Below are 24,819 nucleotides of genomic sequence, written 5' to 3' on the forward strand. Positions count from 1 at the left end.
AGCATGGAAACAGACCCTTTGGTCCAACAAGTTCATGTCAACCATATGCCCAAACCTGCCTGCACTTGGTCAATATCCCTCCAAATATTTCCAACTCATGTACTTTTAAACTTTGTAACTGTACCTAGTTCCATAACTTCCTCTGGAAGTTCAGTCCACACATGACCTGCTCTTAGTGTAAAAAAGTTGCCACTCATGTCCTTTTTTAAATTTTTCTCCTTTCGCCTTAAAAATCCCTAGTCTTGAAATCCACTATCCTTGGGGAAAGGTACATGTCATACACCTTATCCATATCCACCAAGATTTTATAAACCTCTTTAAGGTCATTCCTCAACCTCCACGCCTCAGTGAAAAAAAAGTCTCAGCCTATCCAGCCTGTCCTTATAAGTCAAACCTCCCTTTCTTGGCAACAGCTTTCTGAGCCCTCTCTAGCTTAATCCCATCCTTCCTAAAGCAGGGTGATCAGAAGTGAACACAGTACTCCAGAAGAGGCCCTCTCCAACGCCCTGTACAACCTCAACATACAAGTCCTGTATAACTCTTCTTCCATTCTGGACTTGAAATGTTAACTCAGATTCTTTCTCCACGGATGCTGCCAGACTTACTTCACCACTTTGTGACTTTACCAGTGTAGCACTGGCTTTCCATTGCCTATTCCCTGGTATTTCTCATCTTTCCGAACAGTTTCCCACATTGTTTGCTCCTTTCAGTTCTGACAAATGTTTAAGGAAGGAACTAATATTAGTTCATGAGAGTTATTGTACTTTCTTATGTATTAGTGTGACTTTGACAATTAATCAGTGACAAATTCTTCCAGCTCCTGACCTCTGGGCCCTGCTTTCTCTTGAGCAAGATGCACAGCTGTGGCCTGACTTCTAACAGGTGGCTGTGCACACCAGCCCTGGTTACAACACATCTTGGAAGGTGCCAAAGGCGCTATATTAATAAAACTCTTTTTTCGTATAAGCAGCAAATCTCAACAGGACTCTAGTAATGCTGCAGCTATCCAGGTCTTTATGGATTATCGTTTTCCTCCCCACTTTGTCCTGGAAAGTTCCCCAATTGAACACTCCTTGCCCCCACCCAAACCCCTTCCACGCCTGGTGCTTAAGCCACTTCACAAATGTTGCCATTCTTTCTTGTTTTATGTAACGTTTAGCAAAACATAATCCTCCTAATGGATAACGGATGATCGGATATACGACAGCACAGATGTCGGGAGGGAGTGATTGTTCTGGGGAGTGGATTGGTCCAGATGTTACTATGCCAGCAATGAACAGGCTGTTTACGCTTCATGTTCAATCCGGGAAGTAAAGGGGCAAAGGGTGTGGGCAGTTCGGGTGACCAGAAGGAGAGGGGGCGGAGTGGGGGGCGGGTGAATGAACACCTTTGGATCTTCCTGGGTTCAGAGTTCGGTGACACCGTGCTGTGCAGACCTCGCCCCGACTGCCCGGGTAATGGAAACACGGCTTGGTTTACTCCGAACTGCCTTTGCCAGCGATAATATGCTGGAGATTTTCAGACACACACACAAGAAAAATGCACTTGATGCCGACGTGATATCCGCTCTCCCCCCCCCCCCCCCGCCTGTCCATCCTTAGACTTTTGCAGCAACGGTTCCCAGACAGTCATATCCTGGTAACTTAGGTGTTTCATTGCCCTAATTGCGAGTGATTCTGTCTGTGGTCAAAATCATTTAACAGGGTGACATGATGGGTGTGATCAATTTACAGTGCCCACCGTAAATCTGCTGATGCAGTAAACTCTCTCTCTCTCTCCCTCCCCATCCACCCCCTCCAATAGCATCTGGATCGCCGACCCCTCTTTGCAGTAGATGCTTGCAACTTAAAAGTGCATATGTAACGTGTGAACGTGGGAGTGTTTCAGGAATGGATTCTGCACTGGGTGTTTGCATTGGGCCTCTCTTTTGCAATGCAATGTTATTTTCTTTTTTTGCAAATGCACGGATTGCATTCGCTCCTGCATTGTTGGGGGCGGGGGTGGTTGAGCAGAAGGTTTGCAGGGATTTTGTTTTGTGGGAGCTGGTGTGTACAGGAGAGGTTGACCCTCCCCTCTATGTGTGTGTGTGTGTGTGTGTAGTGAAAGTGCAGTCAGCAGTGCTGAGTGCTGCTGGATTGGCGCAGGCTCACGGTCTGTTTGACGTCAGTGTGGAGTTGGGGCTGAGCCTGGCGCACTCTCTGTCTCTCCTTCCATTGTGAGCAGATCAACGATGCGATCGGGCTGAATCTTTGCTGTTGCTGCCGCCGCCGCCCAGTCCAACAGCCGGCCAGAGTCCCCCTTGTCCCTCCCCTCTCTCTCACTCCCCTCCCTGGTGAGACCTGCAACAGCAACCATCAAATCCTCCCCTTTAGCCCTTCCACAATCTCATACTCTCTCTCTCTCTCTCTTCCCTTCCTTCTGTCCATCCATACGCTAAAGGTAAAGAAGCCAGCCCCGGTCCTCCCCTCCACCTCCACACCCACTTCATCCCCTGGATTTGGATGTGCGATTAAAATCCCCGGCGTCTCCAAACGAGGATTCATTCCCAGAGAGGGAGAGAGAGAGAGTGAGCGAGTTGAGTTGAGAAGGCCAGAGAGAGCTTGTGCTACTTTCCAGCAGCAACCATGGGATGTACAATGAGCGCCGAGGAGAGGGCAGCTATGGAGCGGAGCAAAGCCATCGAGAAAACCATCAAGGAGGATGGCATTAGCGCCGCCAAGGATGTGAAGCTGCTGCTTCTCGGTAAGAGACCGGTCTCTCTCTGTCTCCCTTCCCACCCCTGGCTGCCTTCTCAGGCGGATTGGAGGCTCCGCTCAGCCGGCTGGCCTGCTGCCCTACTCCCTTCATCCCTTCACATTTTCCCCTCCCCGAACCTACTTTCTTTCACGTTTTCTCCCATTTTTTTCTTTCATTTTCCCACAGGGGCGGGAGAATCGGGGAAAAGCACCATCGTAAAGCAGATGAAGTAAGTGGCTTCTTTTTTTAACATAAAAATTATTCCGATTCTATTGATTTTAATAACGCATTTCTCTCTCTAAGCCTCATTTTAAGTCGAGACTGTATCTTGAGGTTAGATGTATATTAATGACAGGAGACCGCCATATTTATAGTGCTATAGTCTCAGTCTCCTATCTCCAATATATTGATGGCTGTGGTGGAAGGATTGTCACTCTTTCCAACATGTGCAGTCTGGTTACTGGGGGCTGTTTTATATATATATATGTTTTGGGGAGTGGTCTTTATTTTTCTGAATATCCCTGTTTCTTTAAAAAAGGGGTGTAGGTCAGATCTATTTGTACTGTAGTCCTTGTCACCATAGGAGTAACTGAGACTTGGCTTCGGGAGAGGGGCGCGGGTATGTGTGTTTGTGTTAAGGGGTAGGGGGTGTGGGGTGGGGGAAATCATCTCCAGCTACCAATTAACCTTTAATGCCAAGCTTTCATCTTTCAGTATTTTTTTTCTGTCATGTTTGATCGATTGAAACCGGCTGAGAGGCCGGTTATGTGGGGTTTTTTTTTTAAATTACATAGAATGCGATGTAAACAGAGGAACGGCAGGTTGAGCGCTTGCCATTTTGAGGTTCTTTTCACGGAGATTTTACGATTCCCTCTTATAAACAGTCAGCCAGAATTCATCTTTGGGTTTCAAGAACTAGTGGTCTTCTCATTACTTGAGATGATCTGGATCACATAGCAGTTTGGTCCCACCCTTCCATATCCATCCCCAATTTTGTCTCCAAGGTAGTTTGGCATACTCACTTTGGAGGGGGAAAGGAAACGTATTTTAACGATAGCACAAGTTATCACTGTGAATGGATAATTCCAGCCTCTGTGTTTTACTGACCCAAGTCTGTCTCTTATGTCAATGGATATTCATGTATGTAATTCACCAAAAAATGATCAGGTACTAAAAAATAACCAGCAACTAACAGTATGTTGGCCTTTACCTCAGGGGTTCTGGAATACAAAAGTGAAGTTGTTATGTACAGAGGAATGTTATCTACTGTACAGAGCCTAGGAGAGACCCCATTTGATATGCTGTGTTTGGCTCCAGCCATTCCCATTCTGCGGGTGGGGGTGTGAGATATGGACCTGGCAGAGAATATAGTGCACATTTTCCAGAATGGAACTGAGATTTAAAGGGTTAATGCATGAGGACAGGTTGCATAAACTTGGCTTGTATTCCCCTGAGTTTAGACGGTTGAATTGACTGATTGAGATGTTTAAAATAACAAAAGGATTTGAAAGAGTAGGTACGCAGGAACTATTCCCTTGGGTTGGGTAATCCAAAACAAGGGGGCACAGTTTTAAAATTATATTGGCACCTTTCGGAATTGAAATCAAGAGCCACCTTTTCATACAAAGAGTAATCCAGGGCACTCTTTCCCAAGCAACTGTAAATTCTCAGCTGGGCAAAATACTCAAGACTGTATTTGGTAGATTGGTGTTGGGCAAAGAATGGAAATTTGGATCAAAGGATGATAAATGAAACTGAGGATTAGATGATTGAATAGCAGAAGATGCCTCAGAGCTGGGCCTGCTTTTGCTGTCCTCTATGATTGAGTCAGCCTGCATATTATAGCTTGTGTCTGTATTTATTGGTGTATCTGTTTAATTTTTAAAAATTACCTATTGTCTTGACTTACAGCGGGATGCAATTTGCACGATCAAAGATTTCTATGTCTCCTAACCCAGATCAACCAATTTTATATGTAACTGGTTGGATGTGTGAACCAGAGTCCATACCTTCTTTACTTATCAATGTTGAGTTTGTAGTCCAAAAGTGATGGTGCTGTAGCTTGGACCTGTATCTCTGTATCTGTATCTGTATCTGAACTAACTTTAGGTTAGTTCAATGTGGTTGGCTTTTGATGCAAATTTGGTTTGTGCAATGTTGGTTGGAATCAGTGCAGAGTCGGTGAATGTGGCCTGAGCTGGTGTCTTGCGGCTATGGGGTGTGGGAGTTGGCATGAAATGACCTGGGTCTGTTTACCAACCTGGGTTGGTTCATCTTGATTCAAGATTCAGTGTTTTAGCTTGTGTGTGCTTACACCTTCAACAATATCAGTACGTACCCCTGCATCCATCAATTCAATCTTCTGCAACTTTTGTCCATAACATGGTTACTAAGACAGTCTTTCCTGGCCCACCTTCTCTTGTATTCTACACTCCACGAACCCGAGATCATCCAATGCTATATTGTAGGAGAAAGTGAGGACTGCAAATGCTGGAGATCAGAGTCGAAAAGTGTGGTGCTGGAAAAGCACAGCCGGAGGATGCTGCCTGACCGGCTGTGCTTTTCCAGCACCACACTTCTTGACAATATTGTATCATATGTCTCACTTAGTCTTGTTCACTCAACAGTTTCTGGCCCAAATTGACCCCCAGTACGGGTGGTTATTGAGTGATTTCCTAAACAGCAGGGTGTAATACAATCTGTAAGTCCATACTGGTTCCCCGCAGAGTAGTTCAGCCAGACCCACTCGCTCGATCCCCGAAGCCCTGCAGGTTGATTTCCGTCACGGACTCAAGGCATTCCCTTTTGAGATCGTCGATTTGTTTCTGTTCCCGACAGCTTCCTTTTAGAATTCTCATCCTTCGATTTCAAATCCCTCGGTGGCCTCACTCCTCCCTGTAGCCATTGTTTTTCTATCGGCCCCACAGACCTTGGAAATCAGCGCTGCAGTAATTCGAGCTGCTCTGAGATGCCCTGACTTTGATTGCTCCATCATTGGAAGTTGTACCTGGAGCTGACGAAGCCCAGACCCCTGGTATTCTTCTCCCCTGTACACCCCCTCTCCCCTCCCACCTGCATCCCTACCTCCAACTCCTGCCTTTACAGCGCTCGCCTTTAAAAAAAATCTCCTTGACCAGGCCTTTGGCGACTTGCCCTGAAACCACTTCACGTTAAAGGCGCTACATAAAGGCAGCGTCTTGTTGTTAGGTTTCGGGGCTCCATCTCTAATGGTGAAGCCCCAGCTCTTGGCTGGAGCGAATGCCAGTGTCAGGAGCCCCCGGGGTGGGCTGGGGTTTGGGGTGGTTGGGTTCAGGGGGTAGTGGGGGTACCGAGCTGAGCCGCCTGACGGCCCGGGGAGCTCATTCCGAGCGGGAGCCGCCGAGCTGTCACCCCGGCCGGCCTCGGGGTGCCGCTGAGAGCCGGGTCCGCCGAGCGGTTTTCAGGCGCTTTGGCTGGTGGACAGCGCCCAGCGCCGGGAGAGGCCGCTTCGGCTGAGCTCGGCTGGACTCGGCTCATAGGGAGGGGGAGCGGGTGGATGTATCTGCCGGTCCCCCCGCGGTTGGGAGCTGTTGACCGCCGCCCGGGCACATTTGTTTCTGCTGCCGGTGTTGGGTTGTCAAGTGCCCGATCTCTGGAAGGCTTCAGTCCGTTAGCATCAAGACGCCTTGTCGCTTCCTTGGTCGGCAGTGCTGCAGAATTTGCTCACTGTCATCACTTAACACAGCAAAGGGGAAGGTCTGGAACCAAGATTTTCCGGATGCTGGAATGTTGAAATTTGGGATTCATAATTCTTCTAATCACAGGTTGATTGGTGGGGAAAGTGGAGCCCTCATATGCTTTTCTTGTGCAGAAGGAACCCACTGAGTTTTAAAAATATATGTTGGTGCCCAGAAGGATCAGGAATAATGTCTCTGCAGTTAGTTCCTGTAGCTGCTACTGAACAGTGAGGCTCAGGTACAGCTTTTTGCCATCAAAACTGAGACGTCATCATCAGCAATTTATTCAACAGCTTGCATTTATATGGCATTTATAGCATGGTGAAATGCGCTAACAAACGCCATGCAATTCCGAAATGTAAATAGAATTCACGCAGTTCAAGCTGTATATGAAATTGGATCATTTTACTGCATAATTTAATTATAGCAAACTAATTTGTGTCATCACCATGCTGCTGTCAGCTATCTAAAATAAACGAAAAATCTATGAAATAGATTCCTCAGTTGCATGCGATATTGTGAAGAAGATGTGCATAGGTGTCACAGGTTCTGATGACACTGGTAATTGGGCCGAGAGTTGCTTTCATTGTTCTAGGTGTGTAGTCTGTTCAGTGCGTCACTAGCTTGTAGCACACTTCAGCCTCTTTGCAGTGTAGCGTTTTGTGAACAATACAAATCGTGTGATGGGCACAGAAATTGAGAATTCAGAGGCTGTTTAAACAAACTGGACAGGGTAATTTATCTCAAAAATTGGAAATATATTTATATAGAAAAATTATTCCCCTGGAAACAATGTACTGGCAATGACATTAAACAAATCGTTGTTAACTGAATGCCTCTCGATTCTCCAGCACACTTCAGTTTTAGAATAACAAGATGGCAAATCCCTATGATGCAAGAGATTGACAGTTCTTAAGAATAATTCATCATTCATGTCTGAACTGCGGAATGAAGAGGAAAAATTCGTAAAATATTTGGATTTATAAGCAGCACGTTAGCTCAGTGATTAGTACAGCTGCTTCACAGCGCCAGCGACCCGGGTTTGATTCCAGCCTTGGGTGACGGTCTGTGTAGAGTTTGCACATTCTCCTTGTGGCTGCATGGGTTACTGTTGGGTGTTGCAAAGATGTGCAGGTTAGGTGGATTGGCCATGCTAAATTGTCCATAGTGTCCAGGGATATGCAAGTTGCATGGATTAGTTAGTGTAAATATGGGGATAGGGTTGTGGGGGGAGGGGGTGCTCTTCGAAGGTTGGTGCTAACTTGATGAGGTGCATGGCCTTTTTCTATACTGTCGGGATTCTATGATTTATTCAGACATTAGCTGATTGGCAGAGACTGAGAACAGACCCAACTGCTGGTCTTGGTCTCCTCAAGATTGAATCCTGGTATGTTCTGTACTACTCCAGATTAGAGTCAAATTTTAGGTATTTGGTGCAGAACACCCATTGATTTCCTTCCAATGATATTTGAAAAGCCAGAGAGATGTATCTGAGCTAAGAAGGTCTACCAACTGATAGATACCAAGAGGTGTTCTAGTCAACATAAAAAACATTCTAATGTCCCCAAACATCTGAAAGATATAATATCAAAATATGCACATTTTTGGAACAGAGTAGTACCAATGTTGGAATCGTAATTTCTATTTAGATGGATCAAATGTCAGACGTGAGAAGAGATGAATCCTGGGTTACTGTATGATTAAATCTTTCAAGGAAACTTTTGGGTAGGTGGAAGTCAGAATTGGGTAGAATTGTTTTCTGAGAATTGATCCTTTTCTTAGAGCACTGAAATTTAGAACTGAAGGTGCATATTTTTGAATATCATGCATTGACAGAGATGTATTGTAACCACTTGTATAATATTGTGAACTTGCAAAGACTGAATCTTCATCACTATCAAATTACTGTTTAGTATTAAACAATTTCCGCAACTGTCAGTTATCATGTACAACATCTTGAACTTGAGAACAAGACCAAGTAAATTGATGTTTTTCAAGAATCTTAATCATTGAGTCACTTTCAAATGGTTAGGAAGTTATGTTATTTCAGATACTTTCACAATGATCAACCATTGAGAGAGTTTGAGCATTATTGAATTGCTTCAAAGTCTGCAATAATGAGCAGGATACAGAAATTTAAATGATGAAGTTGCTTTTTGTTTTATTTTAGAATTCCCTACAGTGTTATTGTTAGGTCCCTGATCTCGAGAATTCTTAATTAGGTATGTGGCAGTGAATTGTTGCACCTGATCCTGTATAACTGGTTGTTTGTAAAGAGGGTCAGTCTGCTCGGGAGCACAAGAATGCTCATGTCTTACAAAAAACTCAGTCAAAAGTACAGAGGTTGATGTTGTATAAATGTAATCTATTTATTTTAAGCTTGTCATTTTATCTAAAATTTTGTAGTTAGAGATTGTTTGTAGCTGTGTTTTTATGTAGCAATATTACTATATGGGGGGGAAGGGGGTGGGGGATGGTTTCTCAGATGAAGTTCATGACAGCGTAATGCTAAAAGCACGCAAGTTCCGAAAAAGAACTGGAATTTAAAATATTTTCAAGATTCTACATAACGAATCTTCAGAACTAAAATTATTTTGCCCACAGTTGGACCTTATTATTTCAAATTTGAGAATTTGAATATTTTAACCATCTGCTTAAGATTACTGAACTTTACATTCATAAGGTTCATAGACCTGTATCTACTGTCGGCTGAACTTGTGTGCATGAATCCTGTGGTTATCAATTGAAAGAGTTCTCCTTCTCCATTTCTGAATGCATTTGTTTTTTGTCTGATGAAGACAATGAATTGATTAGAAAGCTTTTGTTTTACCTCTGGAAAGTGGGCTAGGCTCCAGTGTAGCCCAACAGGATGAAATATAGATGAAAATTTGCTCTCTGGAGCAGTTGCAGTGCATGCAAGTAATTTTCAACCCTGCCCCTACTGGGTGTCGGTCTATAACCTGGACTGCTATGAATTTTATCAGTCAGGCCAAAATTGGAAGTGTAGTGGACAGCGAAGAAGGTTACCTCAGAACTTGATCAGATGTGCCAATGGGCTGTGGAATGGTAGATGGAGTTTAAGTTAGGTAAATGCGAGGTGCTGCATTTTGAAAAAGCAAATCAGACCAGGACTTATATACTTAATGGTAAGGTCCTGGGGAATGTTGCTGAACAAAGCGACCTTGGGGTGCAGGTTCATAGCTCCTTGAAAGTGGAGTTGCAAGTAGATAGGATAGTGAAGAAGGTGTTTGGTATGCTTTCCTTTATTGGCAGAGCATTGAGTACAGGAGTTGGAAGGTCATGTTGTGGCTGTACAGGACATTGGTTTGGCCAGTTATGGAATATTGTGTGCAATTCTGGTCTCCTTCCTATCGGAAGGAGGTTGTGAAATTTGAAAGGGTTCAGAAAAGGCTTACAATGATATTGCCAGAGTTGGAGAGTTTGAGCTATAGGGAGAGGCTAAATAGGCTGTGGCTGGAGCGTTGGAGACTGAGGGGGGACCTTATAGAGGTTTATAAAATCATGAGGGGCATGAATAGGATAAATGGGGACAAGGTATTTTCCCTGGGGTGGGGGAGTCCAGAACTAGAGGGCATAGGTTTAGGGTGAGAGGGGAAAGATATAAAAGAGATATAAAAGAGAGGGTGGTGTGCATATGGAATGAGTTGTCAGAGGAAGTGGTGGAGGCTGTTATTTAAAAGGCATCTGGATGGGTATATGAATAGGAAGGATTTACAGGGATATGGGTCAAGTGCTGGAAAATGGGACGAGATTAGGTTAGGATATACAATTGGATGAGTTAGACCAAAGATCTGTTTCCGTGCTGTACATCTCTATGACTCAAACAGAATGCTGTGAGAAATAAGAGTGTCACTATGCGCTAGTGTTCGGATTATGTTTAAGGCACATTGTAGAGGACAATTGGTATGAAGTTAACACACTTGATAAGTAGCTAGGAAGCACTTGATAGGAAAGTATTGACAGAATTTTCACCTGTATCTAACCTACACTGCATCTGATTTGGAGCATCCTTTCGGCTGGCATAGAGAATCAACTTGGATGTGGCCAAAGGTGTTTTGAATGACAAAAGTGAAACTTGATTCAATCTCCAAACACCCTCATTAGTTTAAATTATTTATAAGCATTCTCACCTCCTACACAAGGCTGGTTCAGCACTCCTGGAGATGCTGTCCTTTGGACAGGCTGTTCTGTGTGAGTCTAACATGCCTGTGTTGGTTCAGGTAGATATTTTGAGATTGTTTTGGAACTATTTGAAGAAGAGTAGGAAATTGTCTTGATGCCCTGACTAACCTTCCTCCTTCAACTTTGACATAAACAAATTAACTGCCCAGGTATTGTTCTTGCTATTTATGATCTTACTTTGTTAGAGAATGAAATAATTTTATGAGGGATTTGGACAGTAAACAATTGAAGAAGTCATGTTGTGGAGCGATATGTCGATGGGGATGAGGGGAACAGGGATTTGTGATAGTGGATAGCCACGAAGGTAGGGGGTTAGTAATAGAATAATTGTTTTGGGGCATGAAAATAGCACTTAGGGGCTTTGGGGGTGAGGTTGGAAAATTCAAGCAGATCCCAGTTAGTCAGTTTCAGTCTGAGTGGCAAAAAGTCTGTAGGAAGGACCAGAGCAGAGGTTGTGGTGTCAGTGATGGCAGTTTTCATCTTGTTGATATTAAGCTGGTGAACAAACCAAAATCTGGTATTGGGCTTGCAGTCTAATGAAATGGAGGCAGATTAGCGATTGGTGCAAATAACAGATAAGGGTGTTCCAGTAAATGATGTCTCTGAAGGGCGGAACACATTTAGAAAACAGAGGGCCAAGGATATGTAAATCCTTGTGCTGCTGATTTGAGGGAAGAAAGAGAAGCTGCAGGAATACTAACTACAGTTTCTTTTGATAGGAATAAATTATATGGGGATGCTATTTCTGAGACAGATACTTCAAGGGTAATCACTGGAAGAGGAAGGTGACTAATTAGAAATGTGGATACATCAAGGTGCATCTCTTTCCTGTAGCACTACAATACCTTCAACAGCCTTGACCTCACATCTTGGGATTTCCTCTTTAAACCCTCTCTTTAATTTCTCCACTTTTAAGAATTTTGCTTTAAATGCATCTACTTTGACCAAAGTTTCAATCACCGTTCCCAACATCTCATCCTTTGGCTGAGCCTCCTTTTTATTTAATTGTCTTATGGAATGCTTGAGATCTATGGGCTAACAGGGAGCTAAGAGTAAGCAGAAATTGGTCTTTTTCAAGTTGGCAAGATATTACAAGTGGCGTGCCACAAGAATTGGTGCTGCCGTTTAAAATGCATATAAATAACTTGGATGTAGGGATGAAAGGTATGGTTGCCAAATTAGCTGATGACACAAAGATAGGTAGGAAATTAAGTTGTGAAGAAGACATAAGGAAGCTAAAAGAAATATAGATAAGTTAAATGAGTAGGCAATGATGGCGGCAAGTGAAATATAATAGGGAAAAATGTGAAATTATCCACATGGCAGGATGAATGAACAAGAAACGTATTACCTGATTGGTGAAATGGGTTATGGGGATGAGTTGCTGAGGCTAAGCTTGAATCTGCTGGAATTTTGAAGAGTAAGACATTATCTGATTGTCAAGACCCCTCAGGATTAGATATCAATGCTGATGTGGAAAGGATGTTTCTTCTTATGGGAGAACTTAGAATTAGGGCTCACTGCCTGTTTAGAACAGAGATGAGACAAAACCTTCTCCCTGAGGGTTGTGGATCTTTGGACATTTCATCCTGGCAAAACTGATGGAAACAGGGTCCTTTAATATTTCTGTGGCAGAGGTTGATAAGTTATTAAGTATTGGCAAGACTGTGGATTTGACGTTGCAATCATGATCTTATTGAACGGCGCAGCATGTTGGAGGGACTGAATGTCTTACTCATGTTCTTTTTTCATTTGTTTGTAATGTGCTCCTGGTCTTTGTGAATTTCAGAAAGGCCATTTTACTTTAAGAAATACAAAAGATGGACTGGAGGAATCCAAATTAGGAGTTGCAGGAGAGCTAAAAGGGGACAGCGCTTTCAGATTCCTCAGAGAGAGACGAAGGTTGGTATTGAAATGATAGTTGGAAAGACAATAGAAAGGTCATGTGCGAGTTTAGATAATGAGTTGGACGAAGATCAATAATGTTAGCTAGAATTGGAATGTGGAAGTTGAGTTGTGTGGGAAGGAATTAAGCGACCGGTAAATGATTGTTGGATGATGGTAGCTTGAGTGAGAAAGGTACTTAACCAATAGGAAATGAGGGTCCAGTTGGAGATAGGGATGTAACCACAGATTTTTGAAAGGGAGCCCTTTGAGATCATGGAAAATGATGGGAGATCGTGGGGAAGGCTGAAGAAACTATTCATCTTGTTCTTCAGGATCATCCTGGATTATTGGCTGATTTTGGCTAAGGAAAAGTATGTGTGCAATGTTGCTGGATCCCATTGTTTGCTAAGCCAGGTGTATCCACATCTTGGTTGGAGCTATATTCTTCCTGTAAGGGGCAAGGAATGATGATGAAGAAGGATGACTGCAATATTAATCTCTTTGAACAAATGCTGATAAACTAACTGTGCACTTCTTATCGTGTTAAATTTCCAAATTGATTTTATTTCACATTTTATGTAGAGCAGTGGTCAATGTTTCTGCAAAAAAAGAGTACAAATGACAATTCCTACATCCTCTGCTCCTAGTCCTTTCTGCAAATCTATTTGTATTCATTGGCAACCAGAAAATGCTCTGATTCAATAATTTCCTTTTTATGTCTAAATGCAATGGATAATTATGTGGTTTTCATTTGAATGTATTCCTTAATACAGGTTTACATTAATTAAAGAAAAGCTCTACTGAAGGTTATGACAAAAATGCGAACTATTTTGTTTAGAAGAGCTTGTCATTGTCATTTTTCCACCTTTTGACTATACTGGCTCCATGTGGGGAAGATCCTAATATCTGGTGTCTAACCGTCTATTGCATGTATCAAAACTGCACACTGAGCTCCTCCTATAATTAAACAACATTACCATTGAAAGTATGTTACCAACCTTTTACACTAATATACTAGACTAATGGTTCCCTCAGTTTTTGGGATGGAATGTGTTGAGTCCAGATGTTCTGAGCTACAATGGAAAGTAAAATGCGAGTGACTTCCTTCTCATTGCAGCAAATGTGAAAAAAATCTCCAGCCCCATTCTGCAGTAGGAGAAATACAGGCTAATAATATAGAAAATGCTTTGAGGGGAAAGTATAACCATCTGTTGCCTTGCAAACACAACTATATTGTCTAATAAAGTCTTAATGTGTTGATTAGTGTGTGGTATTACATGAGGTCTAAAATGTTCATTATAGCCTAGGTAACTGTACCATTTGTGTTTCAATTAACAGTGATAAGACCCCACTCCACTTTTAGTGAAATGAAAGTTCATATCTCATTATCGTTAGCTCTTCTTTGTTTCATTGTGCCTGCTTCGTTTATGAGAATGTACCCTTGTTTACTCGCCATTTTTGGACACTCATGTAGACTGAAGTGTCTCACTCTGAATGATGACATAATCCTTTGATGCCCATTATATTGGTCTCCTGCTGATAATGCAATTCCATTTAATCTTTTTCTTCAGCTTTCCTTGCAACTATCTTGCATCACTTTTTAACTTTAGTAAATGCGTGTGCTTTTTTATTGAAAAAAAATGTACTTAAACGCTTTTGTTAAAACTTCTTCCGCAAACTGAAGAACTGAAATTGTGCGCTATTCGATGGGATGAGAGGATCATGTAACCTCATGTTTTGAATTGATAAGATATGTAGATGAATACACTGTGCATTGTAATAGCCTATTAGTTGATTGAGATATTTATATTAAGTACTTGCATTCACCCTTGCTGTGAAAGAAATTGGGGGCAGAGTCCACTTTTATTTTAGGTTCTGTTTTGCATAATTTTGGAAATAAACCACCCATGTCTTCTTTGGTAGAGAAGGAAGATTCTCATGGCTGTTTCATTGGAACTTCTTTTAACCCACCAAAAAAGGAAAGCTCGCACCTAGCAACTTCAGTTTCTCAGACACAGTTGCATATTTCTGAAGCAAAACGACCTGTCACTAAGCAAGATGAGCAATTCAATGGAAATTTTTCTGTATAGTGCTGAGCATGGACTTTTAATAAAAAAAGTTGCTCTGTGGTCGTAAGAGTTTGCAGTTAGAAATAATTAGTCGAGCAATGGAGAGGGCTGCTCTGTATTGCGCCTGGCTCATAATATACCTGATTTGGGGCACTGAATACAATCAGTGGAAGGTTTATTCCTCAGGGCTTTGACCATCTATTGAGTAACAAAAATGTAAACCAGACAGAGAAGAAATTGATGGGAGGACTGTCTCTGACTGTAAGATGTTAATGATTATTTTAAGATTATCTGGACAAAGAAGACTTCACCATTCCTCACAGAAACATGTGCTAACTTGTCCTGCAACCAAAACTTGTTGCCACCTTTGATATAATTTCCCATGATTGGGATAAAAACTGGGCACTTAGCAACAGGAAGGAAGGACATCAAAATGTGCATTTATCATCTGATGATGCTGGCACTCAGTTGGCTCGAGAAATGCAAACAAGGAAAGAAAATGTTCATGGATGTGACTGATTCTCAGACTTATTCAGTTTCGATTTGTAATAAATGATCGTTTTTAATATAAAATGGTGGATAAACCAATATTGTTCCAATTTAAGATGGTTTCCCCTTGCTGAAAGCTGTATTCTAATTAATCTGTGTCAGTGGATGGGGCTGGTGAAATGTCCAATTTAAGGCTTCATGGAAACATTGTTTGAGTCTCAAACATGATGATTTTGAGATTCTATCCTGATCATGAAGATGGACACCAGACGCAGTCTTCTCCAAAGAGTTCAGGTGAGAAGCTGTCTCTGGGACACTGCTCAGTTAGGAAGGGTAGATGGCCCTGAGGAGGTGGGAGCTTCTGAAGTGGAGGAAGGTTGGCAGACTCTCTCTTGCAGAAATGCACATTAATGTTCTCCGCGATTGAAGTTCACCATTGACTGCACACCTAGAAGAGTGTTCGGAAATCCACCAGTGGCATTTTTCAATATTACGCTCACTCTCACCCACTCACGTACACACGTTACTCCATTGGAGAGCAAACAAACATCTGCTTGGACTCTGAACCCACTGAAGTACATCTGATTGACAGGGGGAGGGAATTTCCTTATTCCTTACCAACTCCACTGCTGTAACCTCACCAAGATTAAGTGAGTGCCTTGTGTAAGTTGATAGTGTTGGAACTGGAGCAGCTATGGAAATGTTCCTGGTTAGGCTGTCTGTTGTGAAGTTGCTGATTCCTTTTATCTTCAGCCTGTTCTTGTGGAATTCATTTTGCTGTCTTAGACTGTGGTAGACATGGTTTGTCTTCATTACGCTATGATAGAAATCAAGTAAAAGGGAGGCATATAACCAGGCTGGTTCAGTTTTCCTTCTCTGTAGTTGCTACACAGATCAGTTTGACTAATAGGTGTTCCATTTCATCTGTGAAACATTTTAGTTGTAGGTAACTGTTCCAGAGTCACTGAGAAAAGCTTCTCATGCTCAGGAACATTTATTATTTTGGAATAAAAGATATAAAATTAAATACAGTCATCTGTTTGCCTGCACATTCAGTGTTGCTCCAGTACTTGAAAAATCCAATTAGACATTGCTTAAAACACAACAAAGTCAAAGATTTTTGTCTTGCACTCAACAAGATTGAAATGCAAGAAAACCCAACTTTATAAGCAACAACGTTTCCTTCCTATCATTGGAGGTTCATTTTCTTGCATTTCAGTCCTGATGAGTGCAAGGTGGATTTTTTTTAAGTACATCTCTTGTTTTAGCAATGCACTTTGTACTGTTAAGCAATCAAATGAGTTGTTCTTAGCCTCATTTGTGTGATCTGTCAATATGGTGCACTGCACCATCATGGAGAGATCTGAAAACAGTGATGGTCAGGGCCATCCCTTGCATATTAAAGGTTGCAGGAACTGGTCACATACTGTGGGAGCTGACAGGTAGAGAGAAGATGAATGAAGCTAATTTGGTTCATTTCTTTAAATTCTAACATTGATTCAACTTTTTCTGATTTGAAATAAAAGTTGCACAGCTATGACAAAATTCAGGTTTCCAAATGCATCCAAGAAAAACACACTCTGGCAGAGATAATCTATGGCTGATTAACACACAGCAGGATTGGACTGTTTGATCCCCTACTAAATAGAACTGCACACGCTTTCCATTTATTCGCATTCCTTCCAATTATATTTGAAACAAAATATAATTCTTGATGTGTTCACCACTGGGGCAGCTGGCATTTACAACCCATTCTGCTTCCAACTGCTTTTGTAGCTGGACCACTGCATAGGGCGGTTAAATATTGGAATCTTACAGGGACCCGATTATATGAGGCCGACAGATTCCCTTGCCTGAAGGGCATTAGTGAACTAGTTGTGTGAAAAGGTTAATTATTGCTGTGATTGTTTTTTTTTTAAATGTGCTTTGACGGTGTTCAGTAAATTGCAATACTGTACTCACAATTCTTTACCCATTTGTGTTTATAAAGCATTCTAAAGCAAAATTTGACAATGAGCCACAGTGAGATATTCAGGGAGGTGATCAAAACTTTGGACAAAGAAAATGTTTTCAGTGAAGGTGGAAAAAGAGCAAGAGCGATAAGAGGAAAGGGAAGGGACAGCTTGGGGTTGAGAGTGTGAAGCATGGTTTGCGAGCAATCAGCCCAAGGCTAGAATTAGAAAGATGAAAATATCTGATGGTGTGGGGATAGAGGACATTAGAGAGGTGCAAGTCTTGTAAGTTAAAAATTGAGGCATTATTTACCCATGAGAAAGGGCAGGTCAGTGAGGAGAGGTGATAGATGGATGTGACTTGGTGTGAGGAAAGATATGAGTGATAAAGTTTTGAGTGTCCTCAAGGTTGAGGGTGGAACAAGGGAGACCAGCTGGAAGTATGCTGTTAGAACCAAGTCAAGAGATAACATATCACTGTCTGGCTCCCTGCGTGTGTCTCTCCCTATGTCTCACTCGCCCGATCTCACTGTCTGGTTAACATAGAGGCAGATGAGGGTTTTGCAGAAGATGTGCGGAGGTGGGATGGAATTATAATCTTACTGATGGTGTGGGTATGTGGCTGGAAGTTCAAATATGCTAACAAAGATTATGAACTGTTTCAGCCTCATATGATGGTTCCAGGCAGATGAATGGAGTCTCTGGTTTGCAAACAGAGTTTATTGTGGGGACCAAAGACATAACTTCAGTCTCCCTGGTGTTTAGTTAGAGGAAGTTTTTGTTTGTCCAGCACAGATGCAGGAGAAGGCATATAGATTGTAATGTAAAGACAGTGAAGGGGTGGGATGGTGAGATAGAGCTGGGGAGCTTAAGAGCACACATGAAAACTGACATACTCAGATGAATTCACCCAAAGGTAGAGCAGAAAGAAAATTTGACCCAGGATTGATCCTTGGGGGACAGTGAAGGTAAGAGTTTTGGACCAGACATAGAAGCATTGGTGATTTTTTTTTTGGCGATCATTAGATAAACAGGAATGGAATGATGCAAACTGAAAGACAGTAGTGAAGCGATGGTGAAAGGCTGTGTGAACAACCATATGAGAGGCTGCAGACAGGATGAGAAGGATATAACAGGAATGTTTATCATTGATGTAGTCACACTGGATGTCACTTGTGACCATGGTAAGAATGTTCCTGTGGTGGGAGCAAAAACCTGGTTGAGAGGTATGACAATTTAGCAAAAATGGGCATGGCGTTGGAAGGCAACAATATTTTCAAGGACTGTGCAGAGGTAAGGGAGATGGGGAAGTAGTTTGCAAAGACACTGAGGGGAAAGAGTTGGTATTTTTCTTCTCAGATTATTGAGCTGCAGGATAAAAATTGAGGAAGCTCTATTTATATATAATCATTATCCAAATGCAATCCAACTAAAATTATAATATTCCTCATTATTTTTAATTGTGCATTTGATAAAATTGAATTACAAACACTTCTGATAATTGCCCTGCCTAGTAGCAGAACTGAGGTGCTAGTTGGCAGTGCCAGCTGCAGTTGTGGCTCGTGTACTCTGAGCTGAAGAATTATATGAAAAGCTCTACCTCAGTGAAGTTACATTGCATCATCTTTCATTGGAGCATTTTGTCCTGTAGGAAATTTTAAATTGCATTTCACTAGTTTAACATGACAAAAAAATAACTTCAGCAGTGTATTGCTTCTTCCAGAATAGCTAAATGAATAGAAGAGCATGTGACAGTTCTTCAAACATTTAACTCATTAAATTTATTCTGTCATTCAAGTGGATTATGCCTGATTCTTAGCTTTGCACCATCTACCTCTTGGTTTGATATCCTTTTATACACTTGCCTCATGCAAATATAGCAATCTCTAGTTCAATGGAAAGTTTCAACATAGTCTCTAGAGCAGCTTTTTGCAGAAGGCGTTCTAAGTTTCATTTGCCTTTTGTGAGTTTGTAAAGAAATGCTTTCTGATGCCACCTCTAATTGGCTTCGCTCTAATTCCAGCTTCATGCTGGAAAAATCCCTGGAGTAAAGTCCTGCGCTTAACACCTGAAAAACACATAGACCGCTTATGCTGTTTGTTAAGAGTACAGGACTAAAATAAGCTTTGGTTCAATCTAGTCCTCTATAAATATGCATTAGAGTGTCCCAGTTATTTTATTTAATTAATCAAATTAACTGATAATTGAAGTGATTGAATATTGAAATAATTTTAAAATCATCATCATGGGCCCAGTGCCCTGTCCTCCCATTCATCAGATTTAGATTGTGCGTTTTAACTCTCTCGTTTCAGCTTGTTTTCCCATTTTGTGTTTTGTGCCAAGAGTATTTACTGCAGGGTCACGCTGATGGAGATCATACTGACCAGATGCCAAGAGAAGCCAAGCAAGATTTGATAAGAGAACATATTGACAAACTCTAAGATAGTTGATGCCATGTCACCTGCTGATGAGGGGCAAATTGATCTTTTGCCAGTAGAAGCTATGTCAGTTACAAGCTGAGAGAAACCAAGTCAGTTCTTTGCCAAGAAACCGAACTGATCATGTGGAGAGACAACCTGTATTATGTTGTGTGGCATACCAATATGTGTAAAAATCGCCCATAGTGACACATGCATTAAAGGTTTTGCCAACTAATTGCTGTGCGGACTGCTCACAGAGAAATTTCATTGGGTGATAATTTGCCCAAGCTATATCTAGGATAGAAGTTACTCCTGCATTACGATAACCAATGCATGTGGTTACATTATATAAAGTCAGCAAGTTAATTTAGAAATAATAATGCATGAATATACTGTGAACCATATGCAGCAAAGTGTTGTTCCATTGACTGTGCGTCAGCTAATTTGGTGAAACAATGGTGAATTGAAACTTGTGATTCTCAACCACATTACAGAACCCATAAGTTTAAGTATGTATAAGTTGAAGTATATATAAGACTACTACTTTTATGGTATGCCAACAAGACTGTCTTGGGTTGTTGCCCCATGATACATTATGGACAGTGACACAACACAATCAGAGTGTTTCCAATAAAAGTCATGACTTAGAGGTGCCGGTGTTGGGCTGGGGTGTACAAAGTTAAAAATCACAAAACACTAGATTATCGTCCAATAGGACTTCCAATTAAACCTGTTGGACTATAACCTGGTGTTGTGTGATTTTTAACTCCAATAAAAGTGTTAGCTAGCCTGGGGCAATGTATTTCTAACACTTTTATTGGAGTTAAAAATCACACAACACCAGGTTATAGTCCAACAGGTTTAATTGGAAGTCCTGTTGGACGATAATCTGGTGTTGTGTGATTTTTAACTCCAATAAAAGTGTTAGAAATACATTGCCCCAGGCTAGCTTCATGGCATATTTTAGCAAAAACCTATTGGCTACAACACCACCTGCAAGTTCGTCTCCTAGCCACTCACCACCCTGATTTGGGACCATAGTGCAACATCAGAATCCTGAAAATGCCCCTCCTTAACAGCGCTGTCTCCCAGCACGATATGGATTGCAGCAGCTGAAGAAGGCCACTAAGTGAAGCTGCACGAATAATGTAGCTACATCATTGGTTATAGAAAATGCCTTTAGATTGAGGAAAGGGTTTTATGTTTGCAGCCAATATGCTTCCAATACAGCTGAGGTGATACTATTCTGATTATGCTATAAGAAGCATTTGTTTTTAAATTAGGAGAATCAATAGCTGGCAAAAATGTCTTTAATTCTACAGACTTTAAGTCAAAGCTTGTTTTAAAGATAAATTTTCTGATTTAAAATTAGAGTCAAAAGTTTATAAAAAATAATTGAGTAAGGCTTACCTTGGTTGTGATTTCTTTTTCTCGCGATTCGTGAACATGTCTAACCCATTTTGTCAGAGACATGTGACGACTTGCCAAGTACTTGGTTTAGAAATACCAACTGTTAGTATTGTGGCTGCCAAGGGGTTTGTTTTGTTTGGTAAATTTCTTCAAATTTGAAAAAAAAAGGGTTGCGCACACCTGGTAAAGCATATGTGAGCAAATGTATTTTTTTGTTGGGTGTTATATACTGTATAGCAAATGTTTGAACCCATTTCCAGCACATGTTAATGATTCTGCTGCACAAGAACTAGTTGAAACCCCTTCCCTGTCAAACATGGCTCCATGGATCAGGTACTAGTGAATAAACCATATCTGTGCAGCTGCACTCCCGCAATTGTCAGTGTCTTTAGTAGGGAAAATTTCAAAAAGGTTTTTGTTGTAAAAAAAAAGATTGAACATTAAGGATAAAGAGCAAGAATACTTGTCAATTACTACAAAATCAAACCAAAACAACAGAAGATAGGGCAAGAAATAAAGATGGGATTTTCTCCAGGAACGGGAGGGAGATGACCGTTTTTTTTCCCAAGTTGTTTTGCACTATCTATATAGGGTGATGGAAAACAATTCAGCAGTAACTTTCCAAAGGGAATAGAAAAGGTAAACATTGCAGGGCTTGAATATTCTGGATAGTTGGATAGACTTCTAGAACAACCAGCACAGACACGAGAGGGCAAGTGACCTCCTCCTGGGCTGTAAGATTGAGTTTGTTGGGTTTATCTAATTTGTGCTGGGAGAGTGCCCATATATAGAAGCCTGACTTTTCATTACTCTGTACACTAAGAGATGAGTGCAGTCCTTGCATTGAATGGATCAATAAATCTTTTCCGAATGGTATCTGACTAACAATTTGTGGAGCTGATTAACTGTTTCAATGATCTGTTGTTTGACCCAGTCTGTTCTACTGATACAAGATGATAATTTCACAAGTTTTTATTGATTTCAAGCAATTGGTACAGCAAAGGAAATGTATTAATTTCTTTGGCAGCTTTTGTCTTGCCCGGAGAACATTACCACCTTTATTTCACCTGCAGTAACCATGTGGACATTTGAACATTCATCGTGAACATTCTTATGCCGTAGAATTTGATCTGCAGAAAACCAAACAGCATTTTCCCTACCAATCTCGATCTTGTGCAGTACCACTTGACCATTCTGAACAAATAACTAACCATGTTATATTACTTCAATCAGGCAGCTCATCACCAACGCGGGATGTAAAATAAATGCTGGACTAGCCAGTTCTCATTCTGTGAATGAATTTTTTAAAAAACCATGAGGGGCATTTCATTGCTAGTTAAGACAGATGGCTTTCAACTTTGCAGTAAATCTAAATAATAGATGTCACGTATGGAAACCCAAACTGATTTTGAAGAAAAGCAGAGCGTGACTTTTACTGTGAGGGCATCTTGCTTTGTGTAAGTCCTTTTACCTGCCAGTTGTCTTGTGGAACCGAAGTTGAGCTTACGTTATCCATCTCTAAGAGCATTATCATTGGAAAATTGGCCACCCTTGCCTTTTTACCTCCGTTCTTGCAAAGCAACCCTTAAGCATTTGTTGCAATGCTCACATTTGACTATAACACTGTGCAGCATGGTGGTTCAGTAGTTATCACCATTGCCTCACAGAGCTAGGTACCTGGGTTCGATTCTACCCCCGGGTGGCTGTCTGTGTGGAGTTTGCACATTTTCCCTAGGTTTCCTCTGGGTGCTCAAGTTTCCTCCCAAAGTCCAAAGATGTGCAGGCTTGGTGGATTGGCCATGGGAAATGCAGGGATTGAATGGGGGGAGTGGGACAGACTGGATGGTGTGGTATGGACTGAATGGCCTACTTCCATCCTGTAGGGGATTCAGTTGATTCTGTGATTTCTTTCTAAAGTCCAATTAGTCTGAAGTCTGGCTGTACATACCCTGCTGTGTACAAAATCCTTCTGGCCTCTTTTTGGCTAAGCCTTAGTTCAAGAATGTCTCCTCAGGATAGGAGCTTTTTCTACGTGGCTGATCAGACCAGTTCTTAACCTACATATGTGTGGGCAAATAGGCAATTGTCATTCTTAAGCAGAGAGACACCATTCTGTCCGAGAGTGATTTTGTCTGTTCGAATTTGGTCTGTAGATGGCTTTGGTGGTTTCAAAAAGCTTTATGTCATTGCAGTCAGCATACCATTGAATCTCCTAGGCTTTCTCTTCCCAACACATGTCCTTTATGTTCAGGATGTTTCTTTCAGCTTAGCCTTGAGCTGTTGGAATGCTGCCTTCTTGACTTGTGACTGGAGTCTTTCTGTCAGGCAATGGAAGCTGCTCATTTTTGTTCTGGGAGGTCATCTATTTGAGCATCAGTTTTGTTGAATCAGTCTTGGGCGAGAAGGATGCTCGAACACAATGGTTTGTGCGGAGAGTTCGAGCACAGCTGACTTTATTTGGTCCCAGGATTCTGGAATTAGGTGGACTGCGTGGAGATTTTCCAGATTCTCCATTCCTTTTGGATTGAGACATCAATTATCTTTCTCTTGGACGTTTGAGTCCTGTGGCATCTCAGTGCTAGGGTTTTCGTCACTGGTCAAACAAGTTGATCATCTTCCCAGCAGGCATCGGTTCTCCCTGCGAATCATGGAATCACTTAAATCCGAAACAACGCCATAGTCAAGGAGGTTCTAAGCTTTGCCCCAGGATGTTTCCAAGGGGTTTGGTCTTTCTGTTATGATGGGGCCATTCTGAAGTCACTGATTAGTGGGAGAAGCCACAGGCTTTTCCCATCCTACTTTTCCCAGTGGTTCCCCATTTTTCCCAGTTGTCCTGCTCCAGTCATTGGCAGCATGGCTGGCCCTGGCATTAAAGTGTCTGGGAATGGCATTGAGGATTTCATTTGAGGTCGCCTTTCATTGAACAGGAATGCCGATTGGCCTGAGCGTGCATGAGAGTGACTTCTATCTGAAGTTACGAGGCAGAGTTTTTTTATTGGAATGCAATATCAGGACCATGATCTTCCCTCAGGTTTTTCAGCAGTATAACCCCTGCAGCAAACAAGGACGTCTACATCCGAATAAGATTGTATAGAACAGCTGCTAGCCAGTGACAGAGAAAGCTCTGGACAGAAAGATGTAAGCCTGACCTTGGGACAAATACAGACCTATTATTACCTGCATCTCTGAGTGAGTAGGTGTGTGATGTGTCACCTAGTATGACTTAAGAAACCAGTGGATCACCAGGGCCGGAGACCAATCTGCGAAGGGTTCCATTTGTGCTGTGTTGGGCAGATTGTGATTAGAGAAAAAGCTGATGATTTCTTGGAACAATCTCCGAATGTCACATGATGTTAATATGAGTTTTTGTAGTAACATTGGGTGTCATTTGAAAAGGTTTATAATTGGTAGATGTTAACAATGTGATGGTGAGGGGTGCTTTATGCCTTCTGTCTTTGCACTAGTTTACACCTTGGATTGGAGAGGAAAGGGGTCCCTGTAAACCTTCATTGGAATTTGGCGTTTACATGTCCCTGTTGAGGGAAATCTTAGTAGTTATGTTTTGGAGAAGAGAATAAAATATATGCTATGTAATTGGATGAAGTAGCTTGAGAGGAGGTTGGTATGTGACATAACCAGAAACATACAAATGGCCTGTTTATGTGGGAAGAAATTCCACATATTTCTACAGAATACGTCCAGCTCTCATCTTGTAATTGAACAGATTACAAGTACAGTTTCAGCATTTAGGAATCGGAGATGATCTGTAAATATTGACAACGCTAGTTGACGGATCATGACTACTGGAAGATTTGAAGAAAAGTAATCTGGCACATGACGGGAAAACAAAATGTAGTTTTAAAAGCATATCACCTTGCAGCTGAGTAAATATAATACTTAACCAGACAGATGTTTGTGCGAAGGTTGGTAATGGCTG

At 41.7% G+C, this 24,819-nt stretch overlaps 1 protein-coding gene across 2 annotated transcripts in view; it reads left to right on the forward strand.

Annotated features, from left to right (window-relative positions):
• The first annotated feature begins 2,189 nt into the window (after window positions 1-2,189).
• The window catches only part of gnao1a (guanine nucleotide binding protein (G protein), alpha activating activity polypeptide O, a), a 232,916-nt gene continuing 210,286 nt past the window's right edge, over window positions 2,190-24,819 (forward strand). Inside the window, exons 1-2 of one of the 2 annotated variants that reach the window (XM_043707217.2) lie at window positions 2,190-2,742; window positions 2,923-2,965. In XM_043707217.2, the coding sequence (XP_043563152.1) occupies window positions 2,625-2,742; window positions 2,923-2,965 (161 nt within the window). In that variant the 5' untranslated portion in view covers window positions 2,190-2,624. The remainder of the gene's footprint in view (window positions 2,743-2,922; window positions 2,966-24,819) is intronic. The other variant, XM_043707218.2, reaches the window with a different exon arrangement.

Source organism: Chiloscyllium plagiosum, unplaced genomic scaffold (assembly GCF_037043375.1).
Source record: "Chiloscyllium plagiosum isolate Xiang-an unplaced genomic scaffold, Cpla_swu_hap1 HiC_scaffold_17, whole genome shotgun sequence".
NCBI lineage: Eukaryota > Metazoa > Chordata > Chondrichthyes > Orectolobiformes > Hemiscylliidae > Chiloscyllium > Chiloscyllium plagiosum.